Below are 17458 nucleotides of genomic sequence, written 5' to 3'. Positions count from 1 at the left end.
TATCTTAAGATCTAAAAGGTGGAACATAACAATTTAGAAAGCTGTAAATACAACACCTTTATGGATTTTAAACTTAACTGCTAGAATTTCTCAATACATGTTATGTGGTAGGAACAATGTGTGGCCAAACAAAACACACACACACACACACACACACACACACACACAGTCCTGATAATAAGCCGGACACTCTCTGCTGTAAACAATCAGCCACAAAACACTCTGCTGCAATTGTCATCCCTCTTGTGAAGACTCTGTTGTGTAAAGATCTGGCTAATATGAAGACCAGCACATATATTTGTCCACTGAGCTGAGAGACACACCCCTAAGCAATGCTACCACCCCGTTTCATTTCATTCTGTATTCAAAATATCTCCAAAGATATTCAAAGAAGGCACAAAGCCTGTTTTCTCTATATTATCACTGCAAGTCCTGGTTCTCACTGAAACATTGCAAAAATAATTTTGATGCATCCTTCTTAGTCTCTCATTTTAATCTCATGTAGCATTTGTTAATGAACCAATGAGTTAAGTTTGTTGTGTTAGAACAGTGCCAACAGTAACATCTGCAGCGAACCAAAATCAGGATTGGAAAACCTTGTATTAGATAATATCACTGACTGGCTGATATTTTGTATAGGAGGCCATATTGCACTTCGCTCTTATTTGTTATGGATCAAATAATTCAGCTAATTATATTTTTTAGTTAAATATGTTATTTTTTGTTAGTAGATGGATGAAGTATTTCTAATGAAGTGTGAAGTTCTAGTGAAGTTTTAGTATAAAGTCAGTAAAATAGTACCATGCATCTATCTTAAGAGAGTGACAGTAATGACCCAAAATGAGTTCACTGCATTGACAAACTTCAAGTTGACATTCTGCAGCAAACCTTGTCATTGTTATTGTTATTTATACAATTAGTCCATTGTTTACACCCCTTCATTTGTCTTATGGTTCAAAGTATTTAATATTACAGAGTTTTCTGCTGTGTTTCGCATGTCTTCCAGCGTTTTCTGTCAGAAATGGATTTTCTAAGATGAATATGGTTGCCTCTGTTCAGCTTTGAATATTGACAATTTATGAAAACAAATAAATAAATAAATAAATAAAGCTACTAATTTGTTACACAGAGTAATCAAACTGGACCCCATTATTATTATGAAATAAATCACTAGATTTGGTGTTGCTTGAAGGCTAAAGCAGCTGTACCTGTGACAATGGTGCCTGTAACTGGCTCTGAAGCTGTGTCCCCATGCATGGTAACTAGAGTAACAATGTATTTTCTGGAAGGCAGGAGGCCTGAAAGGACAGTCCTGGTCTTGGAACCATCCAGAACAACTTCAAACTCCTCACTGGAATCATCTGTAGCGTAGTACAACTTGAAACTATTGGCAGGTGGGGCTGGAGCACTCCAGGCTACAGCCAAGGAGTCAGCTGTGATGTCTGAGAAGTAGAGTTGACTCACAGGACGGAAGCCTGTAACCAAATGATGGATGTTCAATATTATTGGCTCTCTTGAGGAATTAACTTTTCTCTAATCGGTGAATCTTCTCAGGGATGCAGGAAGTTAAGAAAGCAGCATGAGGCATGCTGAATGAGACAGTATGCAGGATGGAAGATCTTTTGCCACACACATTAAGTAAATGATGAAGTTTTGAAGAAAAAAAAATGAAGACCGGTGATGAAATGAGATGAGAACAAAGAGGTGAAAAGTATTCTCATCAGACATACCAAACATAGAAATAAACTGAAGCTGAACTGAGGACTGGGCAGAAGAAAACAGTTTGGCAGATAAACTGACTATCAATGTGTAGGTGCTCAAAAATATGTTAAGAAAAAAACGAAGAAGCAGATGGTAGAAGAATATTACAAATGAATAATTAAAACTGAACGGTCAAGAAAACTGCACTCTTAGACATGAATCATTAATCTCAACGCATATTTCAGTACAAAAGCAATGGTGACTCCATGGTAATTCTTCAATACAAAATGAATACATTTAAAGTTTGTTATACGCTCAATATTAAAATTAAAGTAATTAACTAATTAAAATAAGACAAATTAAAAAACTGTACTTAGCATCACATCATAATAATATACGGCAGAAGAAGCCATAGCCTTTTGTTATGTGTGAATCCTCAGGGCTCCAGATTAAAAATATAACAAATAAATAAATAAATAACTATTCAGTATGTGAAATATCCACAGTGGGTACCTGTAAAGGCATCAATTGTGGCAGCAGCGCTTTGTTGTCTGCCCCTCTGAGCCATGACTGTGATGGTGTACTCAGTACCAGGCTCCAGGCCACTCAGTGTGGTGCTGCTGATATCTCTGGGTACGGTTATTTCAGTGGTCACACCACTAGCTGAGGTGTAGCTCACTCGGTAATGCTCAATGGGTCCCTGGACAGAGCCCCAGAGTAAAGTTATGCTGTCTTCTGTGGAGGCTGTGACCATCAGATCCATGGGGATATCCAGACCTGTGTAAAAGGAAAAAAAGGAATAACAAAAATGAAGAAGATAAAAGTAGTAGTTAGTATCAGGGGAAATATATGGGATGGCAGGCAGTCAGGCTTAAAATATCATGTCATGATCATGTCTACAGAAGGACTTGGGGCTCACTCCTAAAATCTTGAAAAAATGATCACTCTCCCTCTACTTTTAGTGATTGGAAATACGGATGAATAAATGTTAAATACCTTCAGTCTACTGATCTACACTGAGAGCTGGTTACCTGTCCTGGCATTCATTGTGGCTGGGTTGCTTTGGTTAGTACCCAGAATGGCCGATATCCCAATGCCATATTCAGTGCCTGGTTGCAGATCTAAAAAGAGAAAGCATTAGTGATTTGTTCACAGGTTAGGAAAGGTATTATGGAAAACAAAAACTTTTTTGTGAGTATAATAATAATTAATAATTTGGAAGGATAATAATAATTAAAAAAAGATATATTATTATCCTTATCTTGACTGTTATCTGCTGTTACTGTGGCCAAACAACTCTATCTTTGATTCATCTGTCCAGAGCACATTATTCAAAAATGCCTGGTCTTTGACTATATGCTCATTAGCAAACTGTAGTCTTGCTCTAATGTACTTTTTAGAGAGCACACCTCCCATGCAGGTCAAACTTGTGTAATCTCGTGCTGATTGCAAAAGTATATATTTTGACACCAACAGTTTTGGGTCCCTTTGTGACATCGTTTCGCACCAGACGGTCTGCTCTTGCGCTGAATTTGCTGGGATGGCCAATCCTGGACAAATTGTCAGTCATTTGAAATCTGCGCCACTTCTAAATGATTTTCCTGACAGTGGAATGATGTATTTCAAATAATTTGGAGATATTTTTAAATCCCTTGCCAGACTCATAAGTATCCACAACCTTTTTTTCTGAAGGCCTTACAGAACACTTTAGATCTTGGCATGATGACATCACACACTTTAATAACAAGGGGAACACCAGACACTTGATATGAGAAGGGTATAAATAAGACCGGTTCCACCTGCACTCCCTAAGCAGGTTCTAATCACTGAGACCCAATCTTGAACACTTGATTCTAATTTTATGGATTTGAAGGTGTGATGAATGTAAGGGTGTACTTACTTTTCCCATGAGACTGATCCGTTGTTTTCGTTCATTTAAATTGTGAAAATTACTACACAATGTCCTTTTTATGTATCATTTGATAGAGTGCATGACCTTTATTAATAGACACTGCTTCAAAGAGGATCAAATGTTTGTTTGTCCATATTAACTTTTTTGTTTGTTTTAAATGTTTGCTTGTCTGTATTTGCTTATCTTAAAACTTATTAATAATAGATCAAATCTCAACTGAGAGACATAAAGATAACATTTGTAAAACCACCCTGGCATTCTTACCCAGAGAAACTGAATCTACAAGAGACCAAGAGATGAGTTTCTGCCAATAAAAAATGTATTATCCATTATTACAGCATTTCGTGGTCACAGCACCACAATCACACACTGATCACATGCATAGGGTCAATGACTATATGCTACAATAATATAGTGATAGAGAGTACTTTATTGATCCCTAAGGGGAAATTTGGTGTCCCAACAGCCACAACATAAGCACAACAAGGAGGACTAAGACCAGTGCTTAATTTGTAAATCTGCAGGTCTTGGAACAATAGGTCAGGAGCGGGGCTTAATTTGAGCCGGATCCTACCAGAACAGGATCCAGCACCTCCAAAATACAGCACACCTGCATTCCGGAACATTTTTATGTGGATCCGGCACCTCTGCAGCTGGATGTTTAAATTCTCACTGGGCAATATTATCAAAATAAATAGTTTTTGTTTTTTAATTCACGAAACATGAAATAGAATGCTACAACCCGCTAATCTTTGGGATGGGAAGCCTTTTTTGTGTGTGTGTATTGTGCCATGTTTTGTGTGCAGGTCCGAACTCCCTCCCAGAGTTTCCAGCCTGCCCTGGCCTGCCTTGCTCCCACCTCCCATGATGACATCACTGAATGGCGAGGAGAAGTGAGACTGAGACTCATTTGTGTGGCTGCCATTTCTTTTGGGAGTGGGGTCCTTTTTGTCTGTTTTTGTGTTAGGGAAGTACATTTGTGTTTTTGTTGTTTTTCTTTTAGGTAAACTAGTACTCTCAAACAAAAGATTATTATTTGGCCTTGGCCCACCCTGAAGATATGCCTGGTGTTGTGTTCTATGTAGTTGTGTATATACACTTGCCGATTTTGTACAATATACCACAACTTCAGTGAAACCTGTTGTGTCTGTCGTTCCTAGCTTCCCTGATTTAGAGGTCTTTCCCTTTGAACTGCGAGCTGGTTAATCTGTGTGGCTCAAACTAGACTGGGTCTTAACAAGAAAAATGCTAATCTTATATTACTGCTGCTCAAATATTCCTAATAGCCAATCAATAGCCTCTTTCATATAATGTAATCAAGTTCAAAGGTCACCTGAATTTGTTGTCCTGAAGCAAAGCCTACAGTCTCGTAGCATGCATTGTATACTGCATCATGGCGAAAAGAAAACAGTTATCATTAACATCATTTTTTTTTTTAGAACACAAACAGCAACAAAATAAAGGAGCAAAATACTAAAAAGGCAAGAGTCCAAGAGAGCGAGTGGCAACAGGTCACTGATAAAGCAGTTTGGCAATCGTTCCCATGACTAGCAGTGATAATGCTAGGGTTAGGGACCTTTCAAGTGCCTCCCGACTTGCCAGATCACTACCCTCTTATTGTTCTGGGACCTGCAGATTTACAAATTTATCACTGGTTGGGAGGCACATGAAAGGTACTGGTCCCCGAAATTAGACACGTAAAAGTGCTTCTAGAATCTCACATGCTGATGGGTATGTATTTGATCACACTGGTACAGTGAAGTACTGAGTTTATAGCAGTGAGTATTCTCAGTACAAAGGGAAACATTTCTGGATTGTAGGGATGCACCGATCTGAAAATTTTGGCCGATACCAGTAACTGATAATTCTTTATATTTGCTATTTTTACTGCTTTCATTTTAAAACCTTAACAGCAAGGGAAACTAAGTAGTTGCCATGTGTGAACTTATTTCTCTCATCAGGCGCAAGGAGTGTTATTGCATTTTCAATAAGGCATTACTGATCTGCGCTGAGTGATGCGGGAAGCTCGTATTCTGCCCCATATGCACCAAGTGCCCGCTTCTGCACTAACAAACTCAAAAACATATCATATGTCAAAATTCCCAGACAGCTGACATTGTATCTTCTCTCTAGCATAAACGCTTCTAGAGCGCACGTACTGTAGTCTGCTGTGGTGTCAGTTCATGCAGAAGGCACCAATCAAATCCCTCATAGCGATCAGCGTTCATCTGAAGTGGTTCAACCGGAGGAAATAATCCATAATTTGCTGCCAATATATCGTGCATGCCTAATGGACTGCACATTTTGTCAACTTATATGCTGTCACCTCAGTTAGCTACAAAACACATTTGCTCAAAGCACCTTGAAAACAAAGCTACGTTTCATACAGCAGGCCTACTTTAAATAAACGAACATTAAATGCACAACATAATCAAGAAAAAAGTGTCTTACCTAACATGAAATATTCCACAAAGCTGTCATGTCAGTGTCCTCCTCCTCTTCCCTGTGTCCCTTATGTATCCATGAGTGCACAAATGGCTTGGGTTTGAATTTTGTAAGCGGTGGACCCACAACGTTCAAAAACATCACAGACGAGATGGTGGGGATGAGAAGGGGTTCACGCTGTGAGCTCCTGTACAAATGAGATTCATTTTGGAGAAACCCTGCTCGCGCTCCACTCGAGATATGGTGTGGTAGTAGCCAACAGTTGGCAGTAGCCAACACCTGCCTCAGTCCTTCTGGATCTTTTGTGTATTTGAGTCCCTGTACTCCCTAAAAGCCCGAATGACTGTAAATGGGATGTTAATTCCATTTAATTCCGGGCAGTCAATCTCACTTTCAAAGCCACGCACAGGTTGACAACGTTTAGCACCATAAGCGCTTCTAAAAACCTTCCACAATCAGGCTAGAGTTATCACTGCTAGTCGTGGGGACAGTCGCCAAACTGCTTCATCAGTGACCTGCTGCCGCTCTCTCTCTTGGACTTGCGTTTTTAGTATTTTGCTCCGTTTTCTCACTGTCGCTGTTTGTATTCTTAAAAAATACTGTTTAAAAATAACTGCTTTCTTTTCACCATGACACACTTTATAATGCGTACAGTCATAACATGACTGTAGGCTTCGCTTCAAAACAACAAATTCATGTGACCTTTGAACTTTAAATGATTACTTTATGTGAAAGAGGGTATTGATTGGCTATTAGCAATATCTGAGCACCAGTAATATAAGATTAGCATTTTTTAATTGCATTTTTGTTGTTGTTCTATTTAACTTTTGGTGAATTAAAAACTAAAACTGTAAAAATTTATTTGGGGTTGTAACAGTAATCACTTCATCCTGGTCAGGGTTGTGGTGGATCCAAAGCCTATCCCGGGAACACTTGGTGCCAGGCCGGAATACACCCTGGATAGGACACCAGTCTATTGCAATGCACCATGTGTGCACACATTCACACTTAGGGGTAATTTATCATGGGAGGTGGGAGGAAACCAGAGAACCCAGAGGAAACACAAACAGACACTGGGAGAACATGTAAAAACACTCCACACAAACAGTTAGTCAAGCTCAGGACCACCCCCAAACCCCCCAACTCCACTTGTTTGTTTGCTTGTTGAGAATGCATCATAATTTCCAACTACAGCTTAAGTTAAGCAGAAGAACGGAATTGAGCAGCTCTGAAACAGAGTAAGATTGTGAAGGTGTGCTGAGCTCACTTGTGAGAGTGGTCTTGGTTGTGGCTCCATTGCTACGTGGAATTATGATTTTATTGTACTGATCTCCAGCCAGCGTACTGTACACAACACAAAAGTACTCCACAACAGCCTTGCTGTTTTCCCACTCCAGCTCCAGAGATGTGGATGTCTTAGAGACTACCCGCAAGTGCTTGGGTGGATCAATCTCTGTAAAAAAATAAAGGACAAACTGAAAGACAATCATCAGACATCAAATGCACAATGTGACAATGCAATGCACTATATATCTAATGATGCTTGTGTGATGACTAATTTATTTACCCAGCAGGAAAGTTATAGGGAAAGATGGTTACAAATAGGAGTGTCATAGTAGCAGATTTTTAAAAATCTTGCTGATAAAATCTTGCTGTTCTTCATCCTAGCACTTCTTCTGAACTCTTTTGGGGTTTTTTTCTGCCCACCATACCAAACGTTGACGTCTTTACATTATATTTTCAATTCTTTGGAGCCTATCTTTCTCTGTTCTTCACTGAAGCTTCAGTCTAATTCATTTCAGCCTGTCTGTCTTTCATCCCAACCTCCATGTTCTTTATCACAGTCACACATTCTGTCCAATCATCATACCAACCTACTATGTCTTACCAAAGAACAAATTCTCACCTCTACATTCCAGTCTCTTTGCTCTTCCTTGCAGCCCCCATGACCTTTACAGCCTCCACCTATCCCAACCTGACTGTTTTTTGTATTGTCCACCGTCCACTTCCAGCTGCTCCACCTACCATTTACAACTCGCTGCCCTTTTTATATAGCTTCTCTCCCCTTCCTTGTAATCTTTTCACCCTTAATGTCTCAGCCTTTCCACTTCATCTAACCACTTCCCCATTCATCCCACAACACAACCACTCCATTCATTTCAGCTCCCTTTTTAATAAAAAAAAAAAAAAAAATCAAAACAGGCTGATTTTCTGCAAGTAGGCAAATTTAATAGCATCTGGAGGCTCACCTTACTGCTATATTATGAATTGACCTATTTTATTAATTTACCTATTGCAATGCACCAATTGTTGCAGAAAAAAGCAGTATGTTGTGGTCAGAAATGAATAATATCAAACCAATACTTTGTTTTGAATGCAGAAGTGGTAGTTTCCTTTCAAATGGGACTCAACCTTGCGTGAGCTTCACACGCGCCTTCATGCACGACCAGTCTCTAATGTCTGTATAAAATCATGCCTATTTATAGGCCTGCTGTGGTCAGGTGACACAGCAGAAAACTCCCCTTTTCCCAGAAGCGCACCATGAAGTGTCATGCTTCTGGGGAAAGCAGTGTTTATAACCCAGTGACGCCAGATTATTAGGCCACCGTGGGGGATAAACAGTATGGCTATTTTGCTATGCCGAAGGTGGAGGAGGCACTTGCGAGCTACCTCTCTCCATCAACGGCAGCAAAATCAGGGGGCCCGGCTTTGCCATCCAGGCCATGTAAGACCACCTTGGCGTTGGTTGGCGAAGCAGGTCTTGCTTGTAGGTCTTGGCATACAATGGCATTGTTGCAAGCCTACCAGGTAGACCTGCTGAATTGTGAGGGAGGCACAGAAGAGGAGTGTGGCAGCTTGCCTCCCCCCGCAGAAAACCAGGAGGACAGGGTGGCCACAGTCGCAGCCTGCTAATGGGTCTGATTTAAAAATGATAATCAGTGCCAAAAAGGCAAAAAGAAGCTGTCCTGAGGGGCTGTGGAGGGAGGTATCAGGGAATGAGATGTTGTTAGGGCAGTTATCCCCCAGTATTACTCTAGGGCTCCCCTAATCAATGTCTCTAGTCAGCGAGCTGTGACAGGGCAACAAAAATCTGATGTTTTCAGATTGGAAAATAATGCCAAATATATAGCCATGGGTTCTGTCCGCCATAGAAAAGGGTACCAGGTCCAGTTAACAGCTCAACTCACCTGTTTCAAGGCGTGCTCATCACAGTAGTCAGCAAAATGCAGAGCCTGACATTAGCCTCTCTCTTGGACAAAGGGGCCATAGAACATGTACCACCTTCTCTGAAGGAGGGAGTTTTTTTTTACAACGGTAATTTCCTGGTCCACATTAAAGACAGGGGTATGCAGATAATTTTAGATCTGAGTCATCTGAACCGCACTCTTCGAACATACAGGTTCAGGATGTTGATGCTCAAACTTATCGTGCCACAGATTCAGTTCGAGGATTGGTTTGTGATGATAGATCTAAAAAATATGCGTATTCCATTGTCAAGTCACAGGAAGTTTCTGACTTTTGCGTTTGAGGACAATGCATATAATTATCAGTTCTTCCTTTTGTTAGCTTTATCCCCTCACACCTTCACAAAGTTCATGGATGCCACGCTGGCTCCTTTGCGACTCTAGGGCATCCATGTGCTTAACTACCTGGATGACTGGTTAATTCTAGTGTGGTCCAGGAAGTTGGCGATTCAACATCGAGATGATGTTCTAACCCACGCAAGGAGCTTGGGGCTCAGGTTGAACCTCAGGGAAAGTTGCTACTCCCGTCAAAAATGACTTTTCTAGGGGTTACCTTGGATTTAAATATGATGAGGGTGTGTCTATCCCCAACACATATAGTGCAACATCCTATCAACATTGAGCAAGATAACATTAGATCTGGGCATCCCCTCCAGTCTCTACGGAGGCTGTTGGGGCTTATGGCAGCAACAGCTAACCAAGACCATTCAGTGGTGGCTGAAAGTCGGGGGTTTTGCCTGAGGATGAAACCCCTGAGAGTAATCAGTGTCAAGTTTTGTCAGTGAGTGCAATATACATTCCGGGCAACTGGAATGTGGGGGCAGACATTCTGTCAAGGCAGTGGCTGAGGCCCAGGGATTGGAGGCTCCATCCACAAGTGAGTGAGTCCACATGGCGGAGTTTCAGCCGAGTGGAAGTGGACATGTTCATGTCCAAGGAGACAACACACTGCCCACTGTGGTTTGTCCTCACTCCTCCCTCATCAAAGAGAAAAGGTTAGGGCTGGACGCCATGGTACACACGTGGCCAAGGTCACACCTGTACGGCTTTCACCCGATCTCTCTGCTCCCACACACTCTAGTGAAAGTTCGCCAAGACCATGCTATGTCTGCTGCTAGTAGCACCTGATTGGCCAGCTCAAATTTGGTTTACGGAGATAATTGATGGAGCCTCCGTGGAAGGCCATACCCTCAGTATAATGGGGTGGGTACACAGTACTCATTCGCACAGAGTGAAGCTCACACAACGTTGAGTTTCCTTTGAAAGGAAACTTCTGGGTTATGCATGTAACCATGTTCCCTGAGTAGGGAACGAGACATTGCATAGCTTTGTCATACTGGGGTATGGTTGTAAATTGTGTCTTCGCTTCAGACAAAGAGAAGCTGATGCCGTGGCTTACAGGTGCCATTTTATAGTCACGCGTTGCACTTCCCACACCGTGAAGCTTCTCAGGGAATAGGGTTACATGCATAAGCCAAACATTTTCAGCTAGTTTTCATGATCAGCCATATTATCACGCTGGAAAAGCTAGATGTTCTGTCATGATGTATGTCCCAGAAGCATGCTCACCTGTGATAAACTCAGCAGAGACGATTCTACTTTCATTGCCCTTGTGAAAGCTGCTAACCAAAACTTCATATCTGGTGCCTGGCCTTAGAACTTGCAGTGAGTACTGACTCAGAGTTGGCTCCAGATGAAATGTGGTCTTGGGTCCACCGTAACCCACTATTCCATAACGTAGGATGATTTCATCCACTTTGGCCCTGGGCAGGGTCCATTCTACAAATGCCACTGTGTCCGAGACATCCCGAATCATAAGCTGGCTTGGTCCATCGATTACTGAAAACCAGAAATCAGAATGGCCATGAAAACATGAAAACATTAGTGTGCACAAAAAAATGCAGAACTGTAGGTAATGAACAGATCTAAAGCTGGAAATGAACTACTAGAGACAAAAATGCTACCAAAAAGTTTACTTTTATACTTGCTCAATTAGTAAATGCTTTTATCCAAAGTGACTTACTGAGGCAGGACATTACTAAGACATGATATAACAGAGACCTGATATAACTGAACAGTTGAGCGTTAAGGTCCTTAACAGTTCTAGAACAAAAACATTAATTTTGAAATCTCTGTTACTAATGACATTTTTTTTGCATTTTTTATTCCCACTAGCCTATTATTTACATTCACCAAACACTTTATTAGGAACACCATACCAATACTGGGTAGAACTTTGCCCTTTGCTTTCAAAACAACATCAATTCCTTATGGCATATATTTCACAAGATGTTGGAAACATTCCTTTGAAATTCTGGTCCATGTTTTTGCTTCATGCAATTCCTGCAGATTTTTCAGGTGTACTTCTCTCATGCTGCAACTCTCCCGTTATACCACATCCCAAAGGTGCTCTATTGGATTCAGATTCATTGACTGAGAAGGCCACTGAAGAACACTGAACTCATTGTCATGTTCATGAAATCAATTTGAGATGACTTTTGCTTTGTGACATGTTGCATTATTATGTTGGATGTAGCCATTAGAAGATGGGTAAATTGTGGTCATGAAGAGATGCACATGGTCAGCAACAATTCTCAAATAGTCTGTGGCATTCAAGTAATGATTGATTGGTCCCAAAGTGTGCCAAGAAAACATTCCCCACAGCATTACATCATCTCTAGCAGCTTGGACTGTTGACACAAGGCAGGTTGGGTTAATGGATTCATGCTATTAGTATTCTGACCCTACCATCTGTGTGCCTGAGCAAAAACTGCGATTTACCAGAGCAGCCTACATGTTTCCAGTCTTCAACTGTCCAGTTTTGTTTAGCCTGTGCCCGCTGTAGCCTCAGCTTTCTGTTCTTGGCTTACAGAAGTGGAACACGATGTGATCTACTGCTGTTGTAGGTTCGATGTGTTGTGCATTCTCAGATGCTGTTCTGCTCACCACAACTGTACAGAGTGGTTATCTGAGTTACTGAAGCCTTTCTGTCAGCTCGAACCAGTCTGGTCATTCTCCGTTGACCTCTCTCATCAAAAAGGCTTTTAACTTTTCAGTTCATGAATGAAGAAACAATGTAAATTAAACATACTATAATGTTTTCTCAACATAAATCATCATTATGTTAAAGCTTCCACTTTACAGATAGCCAAGCTTGTTTGCTACTGTATTGCACTTGCAAGAAAAAGAAAACCGCAGGACAGGTTTGGGCATTCAATGTGTCTGTGATGGCTTGTTTGGCATACGAGTCAAGCCTCATGCCACCGTCCAGATAAAGAAGTAAGCACACTGATGTAAAAACAGAAAAATGTCATATTCCACAACAAATAAATGTACAAATTCATTGTGTTTGCTCATTGTTTGCATTAAATCCGATATACATATCAGATACAATGGTGGAGGCAAGAGGACATTTAGGCATCATGGATTTTGCCTTTTTGGGGGATCATAATTTAGGAACCTGGTCAGGCACTCTGGACCATGTACTGTACATCTTTGTAGTAGAGACTGAACTTCTGCAGTAATTTTTGCCAGTTGGAGTGAGTCTCATGCCTTTGTGGCTAGACACTGTGGTTGACAATGAGCTAGTAACATTATGTTGGGGTTACTATGCAAGAAACAAATAGTTTAAATATTGCTTTTGCTAAGGAACACAACAACTGATCATTTATTTTGTTTCTGAGCCATGGGAAGAAAGCTGAAACATGCATTGTTGTATGAAATTTACTTAAATATACAAATATAAGGGCTTCCTATTTATTGTTAAATATAGTTTCACTTTAAAAATCTACCTCTTCCCTTTGCCGTACACTTACTGTTCATTGCAAGTATCTTGTATTCACTGTCTATGTACCTATGATTTCTTTTTTCTACTGTTTTTGTCTGTTTACTTGCACAAGAGAAGTAACCTGACAGTGTTTTGTTATACACCTATACCCCTTGTATTGGTATAGTGACAGTAAAGTTTAATTGAACTGAGTGAAATATTAATTAACTCAAAACTGTTTATGAATATAAACAGTAACCACACATGTAATCTTTAGCATTAGCTTAGTTAGCAAAAGCAAGAAGAGTTTCTACATGTACATAAAAGGTACAGACATTTTAATTATAAAATCAAAGATAATATGCCACTTAGATTAAATCATACTCTGTATCTTTTGCACTTGGATGCATTTGCATACCAGATTTATGCTTGAATTGAAGTGGGAGCACATGTTGTGACTGACAATAATTCAAAAAGCATTCCCCTGCTCTCTCCCTTAAATAGAGGCAAGGGAATGAAGATATTGAAGAAGATATGAAGAAGAACCACTTTTCAGTTAGGGAGAACGCCACAGAGCTCACTGGAAGACAAATACTATTATTGTGCTGTTTGGTTATGAACCTGTATTTTAATATAGGTGTAGATATGGAACACACCCATAACTATGAATACAATGGAGTTAAGGTGATTGATTTTGGCTATTGTTTTTGTAGAGTCATATCTGTAGAATCTCAACCACAAGCAGGATATATGGCCCACAAAAAATAGACACACAAAAACCATGGACACTCTCAGACAGAAAACCCAACATATAGCTCTGGCTGCCATAGGGATCATAAAGCAATGAATCCTCACCCAGCAGATATTGAAGAGCCACTTAAGTAATGCCTGTTTGCACTTGCCTCATCTAAACCATGGGGCGAGTGTTAGAGACATCCCTGAGCCAGGGCTGAACCATCTCAACCACAGATACTGCTGTCACATGCAATTTAGGCCTTTGGGCCTAACCAGATGGCTTACCCAACAGATAAAATCCAAGGTCTTTCACTCATAAAGTGATAACTTCAGGAAGAAAGGGTGGGGGCCTTCCTTTGTTGAATCAGCTCTTCATACATCGCACAATCAGAGCATTCCACACAGCCTACAGGAAACAATGACTGTGAAAATTAACACATCTTTAAAACAATGGCAATCAACTCTTTTCTGCCATGCTCTTCTTCTTGTCCTCTCTTTCTTGTCTCATCCACTTCCGTCTTTTGGCTCACTCTCATCTCACCTCATCGGAAGGAGAGAGGCCGGGGAGAGCCTCCAATCAATATCTGCTTGGAGACCCAGCCTAGAGCCCGCCAACTTTCTCCCACCACCAGCTCTTTAAACTTTCCTCATACTAGATGCAGTTTCATTCATCATTCCGGTTGGTCTTCCGAGACGCCACTCGACGCCAACCAGACCACTGAATAATAACCATCGTGGGAATCCCCTAAACAGGCAAGCGCAGTACCTCGAGAGCTAGCTAATCTGGTGCATATATTATTAAGTTTAAAGCCCTTCTAAAGAAGTGAAATTAGATTGATGAAGTTGATGGTTTGTTCAGGTCATGGTCTGTGAAATAACATACTGTGTTATGAACTTGGAACTTCATTGAAAGCCATTTTCTCCCCCGCTTGTGTGTGTGTGTGTGTGTGTGTGTGTGCGCATGTTCATATGTGTTAGATTAGTTTCTGTGTTGTAGAACAAATATATGTGTCTTATTGTTTATGATGTCTTTTGCCTTGAATTGCCAATCTTGCTACATGCTCTTAAAATAATGTTTCACTGTATTTAGGATATTATTGCCGTTGGCCACGGAGGTAATATCTAACGCATAATTAACGGATAGACTAAGTTCAGTTTATAGCTGGATGAAGAGTTGATCAGAAATACTAAATTAGCCAAATTTCAGCTTTTGAGCTGGTCTGCTAGTCTAGCCCGCCTATTTGGTGGAGAATACAGGTAGCTCAATCTAAACAGCTAATTTTCCTTACATACAATGGTGGAGAATGTAAAAACTTAACCCAAGCAGCTAATTTTCCCTACATATCAATTGAGTACTTACCTAGCTTGCTAACAATCTATTGTGTTAGCTAGCTATAATGCTTGGTAAGAAGAATAAAGTGATGAAGTTACAGGTCTGAAATTTAAAGTTACAAATCCAGTACAACATTTTCATAACATTCAGTATATTCCTCAGGCTTCCAAAAGGTCATCTATGAAACTTCAGTTGACTTAATTAAATAATGTAGCAAGAAAGGGATGCTAAGCTAATAGGAAGATAATAAAGGGACAATAAAATGTCTAACAAAATAGTAAAGCACACTGATTATCTTTTAAAATTAATATGTATTGGTATTTCACTTAATATAAATGAGATTTTTTTTATTGTTTCATAGGATGTCTCAATTGCATCATGCTAGTACTAAGTCATTGACTAAATACTACTTAGACAGAGAATACCATTTATTAATGTCTTTGGATTATTTCCTCACTTTTAAGGTTTATTAATAATCGCAAGTTTTAAATATACTGGATTTATATTTTCTCTTTTCTTGTAAGATTTAAGCCAAAGGGTGAGGGTTCTGGGTTAGTTCTTTGTCAGTTGCATTCAGCACCCACGTGTGGACCTATACATATTTTACTCATGTACTTATTTCGCTGCAGTGAACATGTAATAAATTAATAACCTCAAATTCATAATTATTGCCTCTTTAATATTGATTGACTAAAATTAATGGCCTTTTCATAATAGACATATAGCTTATATTGCTCTTGAGAAGTTCAATTGAATCTAATTGTTCTGTCTCTATGTGACAAAGGAATTTTTTTTAATGAAGTCCGTAATTGCTGACAGGCCTGCTCATTCATCAAGGTGACATTTTCCATTTCCAAGGCAGTGTGATTTTTCGTGGAATTTTACAGGTCCAGCCCACTACCAATGTTCTGGTTTTAGGCTTCATGAGTGAATGCAGTGGTAACTATTCCACCCTAACACATATGATGGATAGGATGTATGTTAAGAATACTCCAGCAGGATAAGACCATCAGTTTTGGTCAGGTACACATGGACATCAGTAAATTTTAGAGAAAAAAAAGAGATATTTGTAAAAACATGAAGCACATTAAATTGAGGGGAGGAGCATGTCATTGAACGAATGCTAGACAAACTCACATGTGGTAATGGTGGCAGTGACAGGCTGGCTCCTGCCTTGGTCTTTCAGTGCCACCAGATTCACAGTGTACTCCTCTCCAGGCCTTAGACCAGTCTGATGGTAGGATGTGATGGTGCTGGGCAGCTGGGTGGTCATTCCTCCATCATTGTCCTGTGGTGGAAACAAACGAACAAATGAACACACACACATACACACACACACACACACACACACACACACACACACACACACACAGCTTTCTCTTCCCAAATAAATGAAGCATGCATAATTTCTCCACCTTTTCTTAGGACTTTACAATGGACTGGGAGTATGAAAGCCTCAGCATTTACTGTGTTACTCTTCAGTTTGCATTTCATATCAGTGGTTCTGATCACGGCAAGAAGGATCAGACACCATCATGAGCTGAAGCTTTTTATTGGGTATGTCTGGCTTAGCACTAAAGAGTGCACATTCTTGTAAATGATTATGGATCTTTACTATACCAGAAACTGATGTTGAATGGACAATCAATTGAACCTAGGAAGAAAAAGTCTTACCATGGGAATGAAGCTTATTTCCCAACCATCAAACAAGTAGTCAAAGGGTTGCCACTGAACCTCCACTGATGTTTCCATGACCGATTTGAAGAGTAGACCATCAGGATTTGAGAGATCTGGAAGGCACAGACTGATGCATTATTTGCTTTTGTCTTCACTACGGTTGATATATTAACACTTTTATGCAGTTCTCCACTTCCCTACTGTATGTTTGTTTGCTTTTTGTTTGTTTATTTTCCTGAAGGAAGTACAGATAATATGCGTGTCAATAAACAAACCGGGTTATCAGAAATATTTTTAAATGAAAGAAATATTTGGTTCAGCAAATGCTAAACAAACACATTGATAATTTTATAAATAAGATTACAGAAGACATTGTATGTCATTCTTTTATGTGAATCACTAGACCAAAAAATAAAAAAAAATCTACTTTTTAAAAAATTCTGATTTAGAACTGTATATTGTTAGTTATATTGAACAGTATATAACAGTATATAACTGTATATTATATACTGTATATATAACAGTATATATACTGTTAACAGTATATAACAGTACAGTATATTGAACTGTATATTGATTTAGCGTGGGAGCACGCAGCTAGGATTTCTGTCGTGTCTCTGCCCCTGTATTGTCATTGGTTGTTT

The 17458-nt window shown here is 39.8% G+C and overlaps 1 protein-coding gene across 1 annotated transcript in view; it reads right to left on the bottom strand.

Annotated features, from left to right (window-relative positions):
- The window catches only part of tnr (tenascin R (restrictin, janusin)), a 69451-nt gene that overhangs the window by 25220 nt on the left and 26773 nt on the right, over nucleotides 1–17458 (bottom strand). The window contains exons 4-10 of the mRNA XM_053627984.1: nucleotides 16812–16927; nucleotides 16275–16425; nucleotides 10873–11142; nucleotides 7326–7511; nucleotides 2733–2822; nucleotides 2215–2478; nucleotides 1209–1475 (exon numbers count right to left, since the gene is read on the bottom strand). Of these exons, the coding sequence (XP_053483959.1) occupies nucleotides 1209–1475; nucleotides 2215–2478; nucleotides 2733–2822; nucleotides 7326–7511; nucleotides 10873–11142; nucleotides 16275–16425; nucleotides 16812–16927 (1344 nt within the window). The remainder of the gene's footprint in view (nucleotides 1–1208; nucleotides 1476–2214; nucleotides 2479–2732; nucleotides 2823–7325; nucleotides 7512–10872; nucleotides 11143–16274; nucleotides 16426–16811; nucleotides 16928–17458) is intronic.

The sequence above is a fragment of the Ictalurus furcatus genome, chromosome 7 (assembly GCF_023375685.1).
Source record: "Ictalurus furcatus strain D&B chromosome 7, Billie_1.0, whole genome shotgun sequence".
NCBI lineage: Eukaryota > Metazoa > Chordata > Actinopteri > Siluriformes > Ictaluridae > Ictalurus > Ictalurus furcatus.
This window is presented reverse-complemented; position numbering and strand designations above follow the sequence as displayed.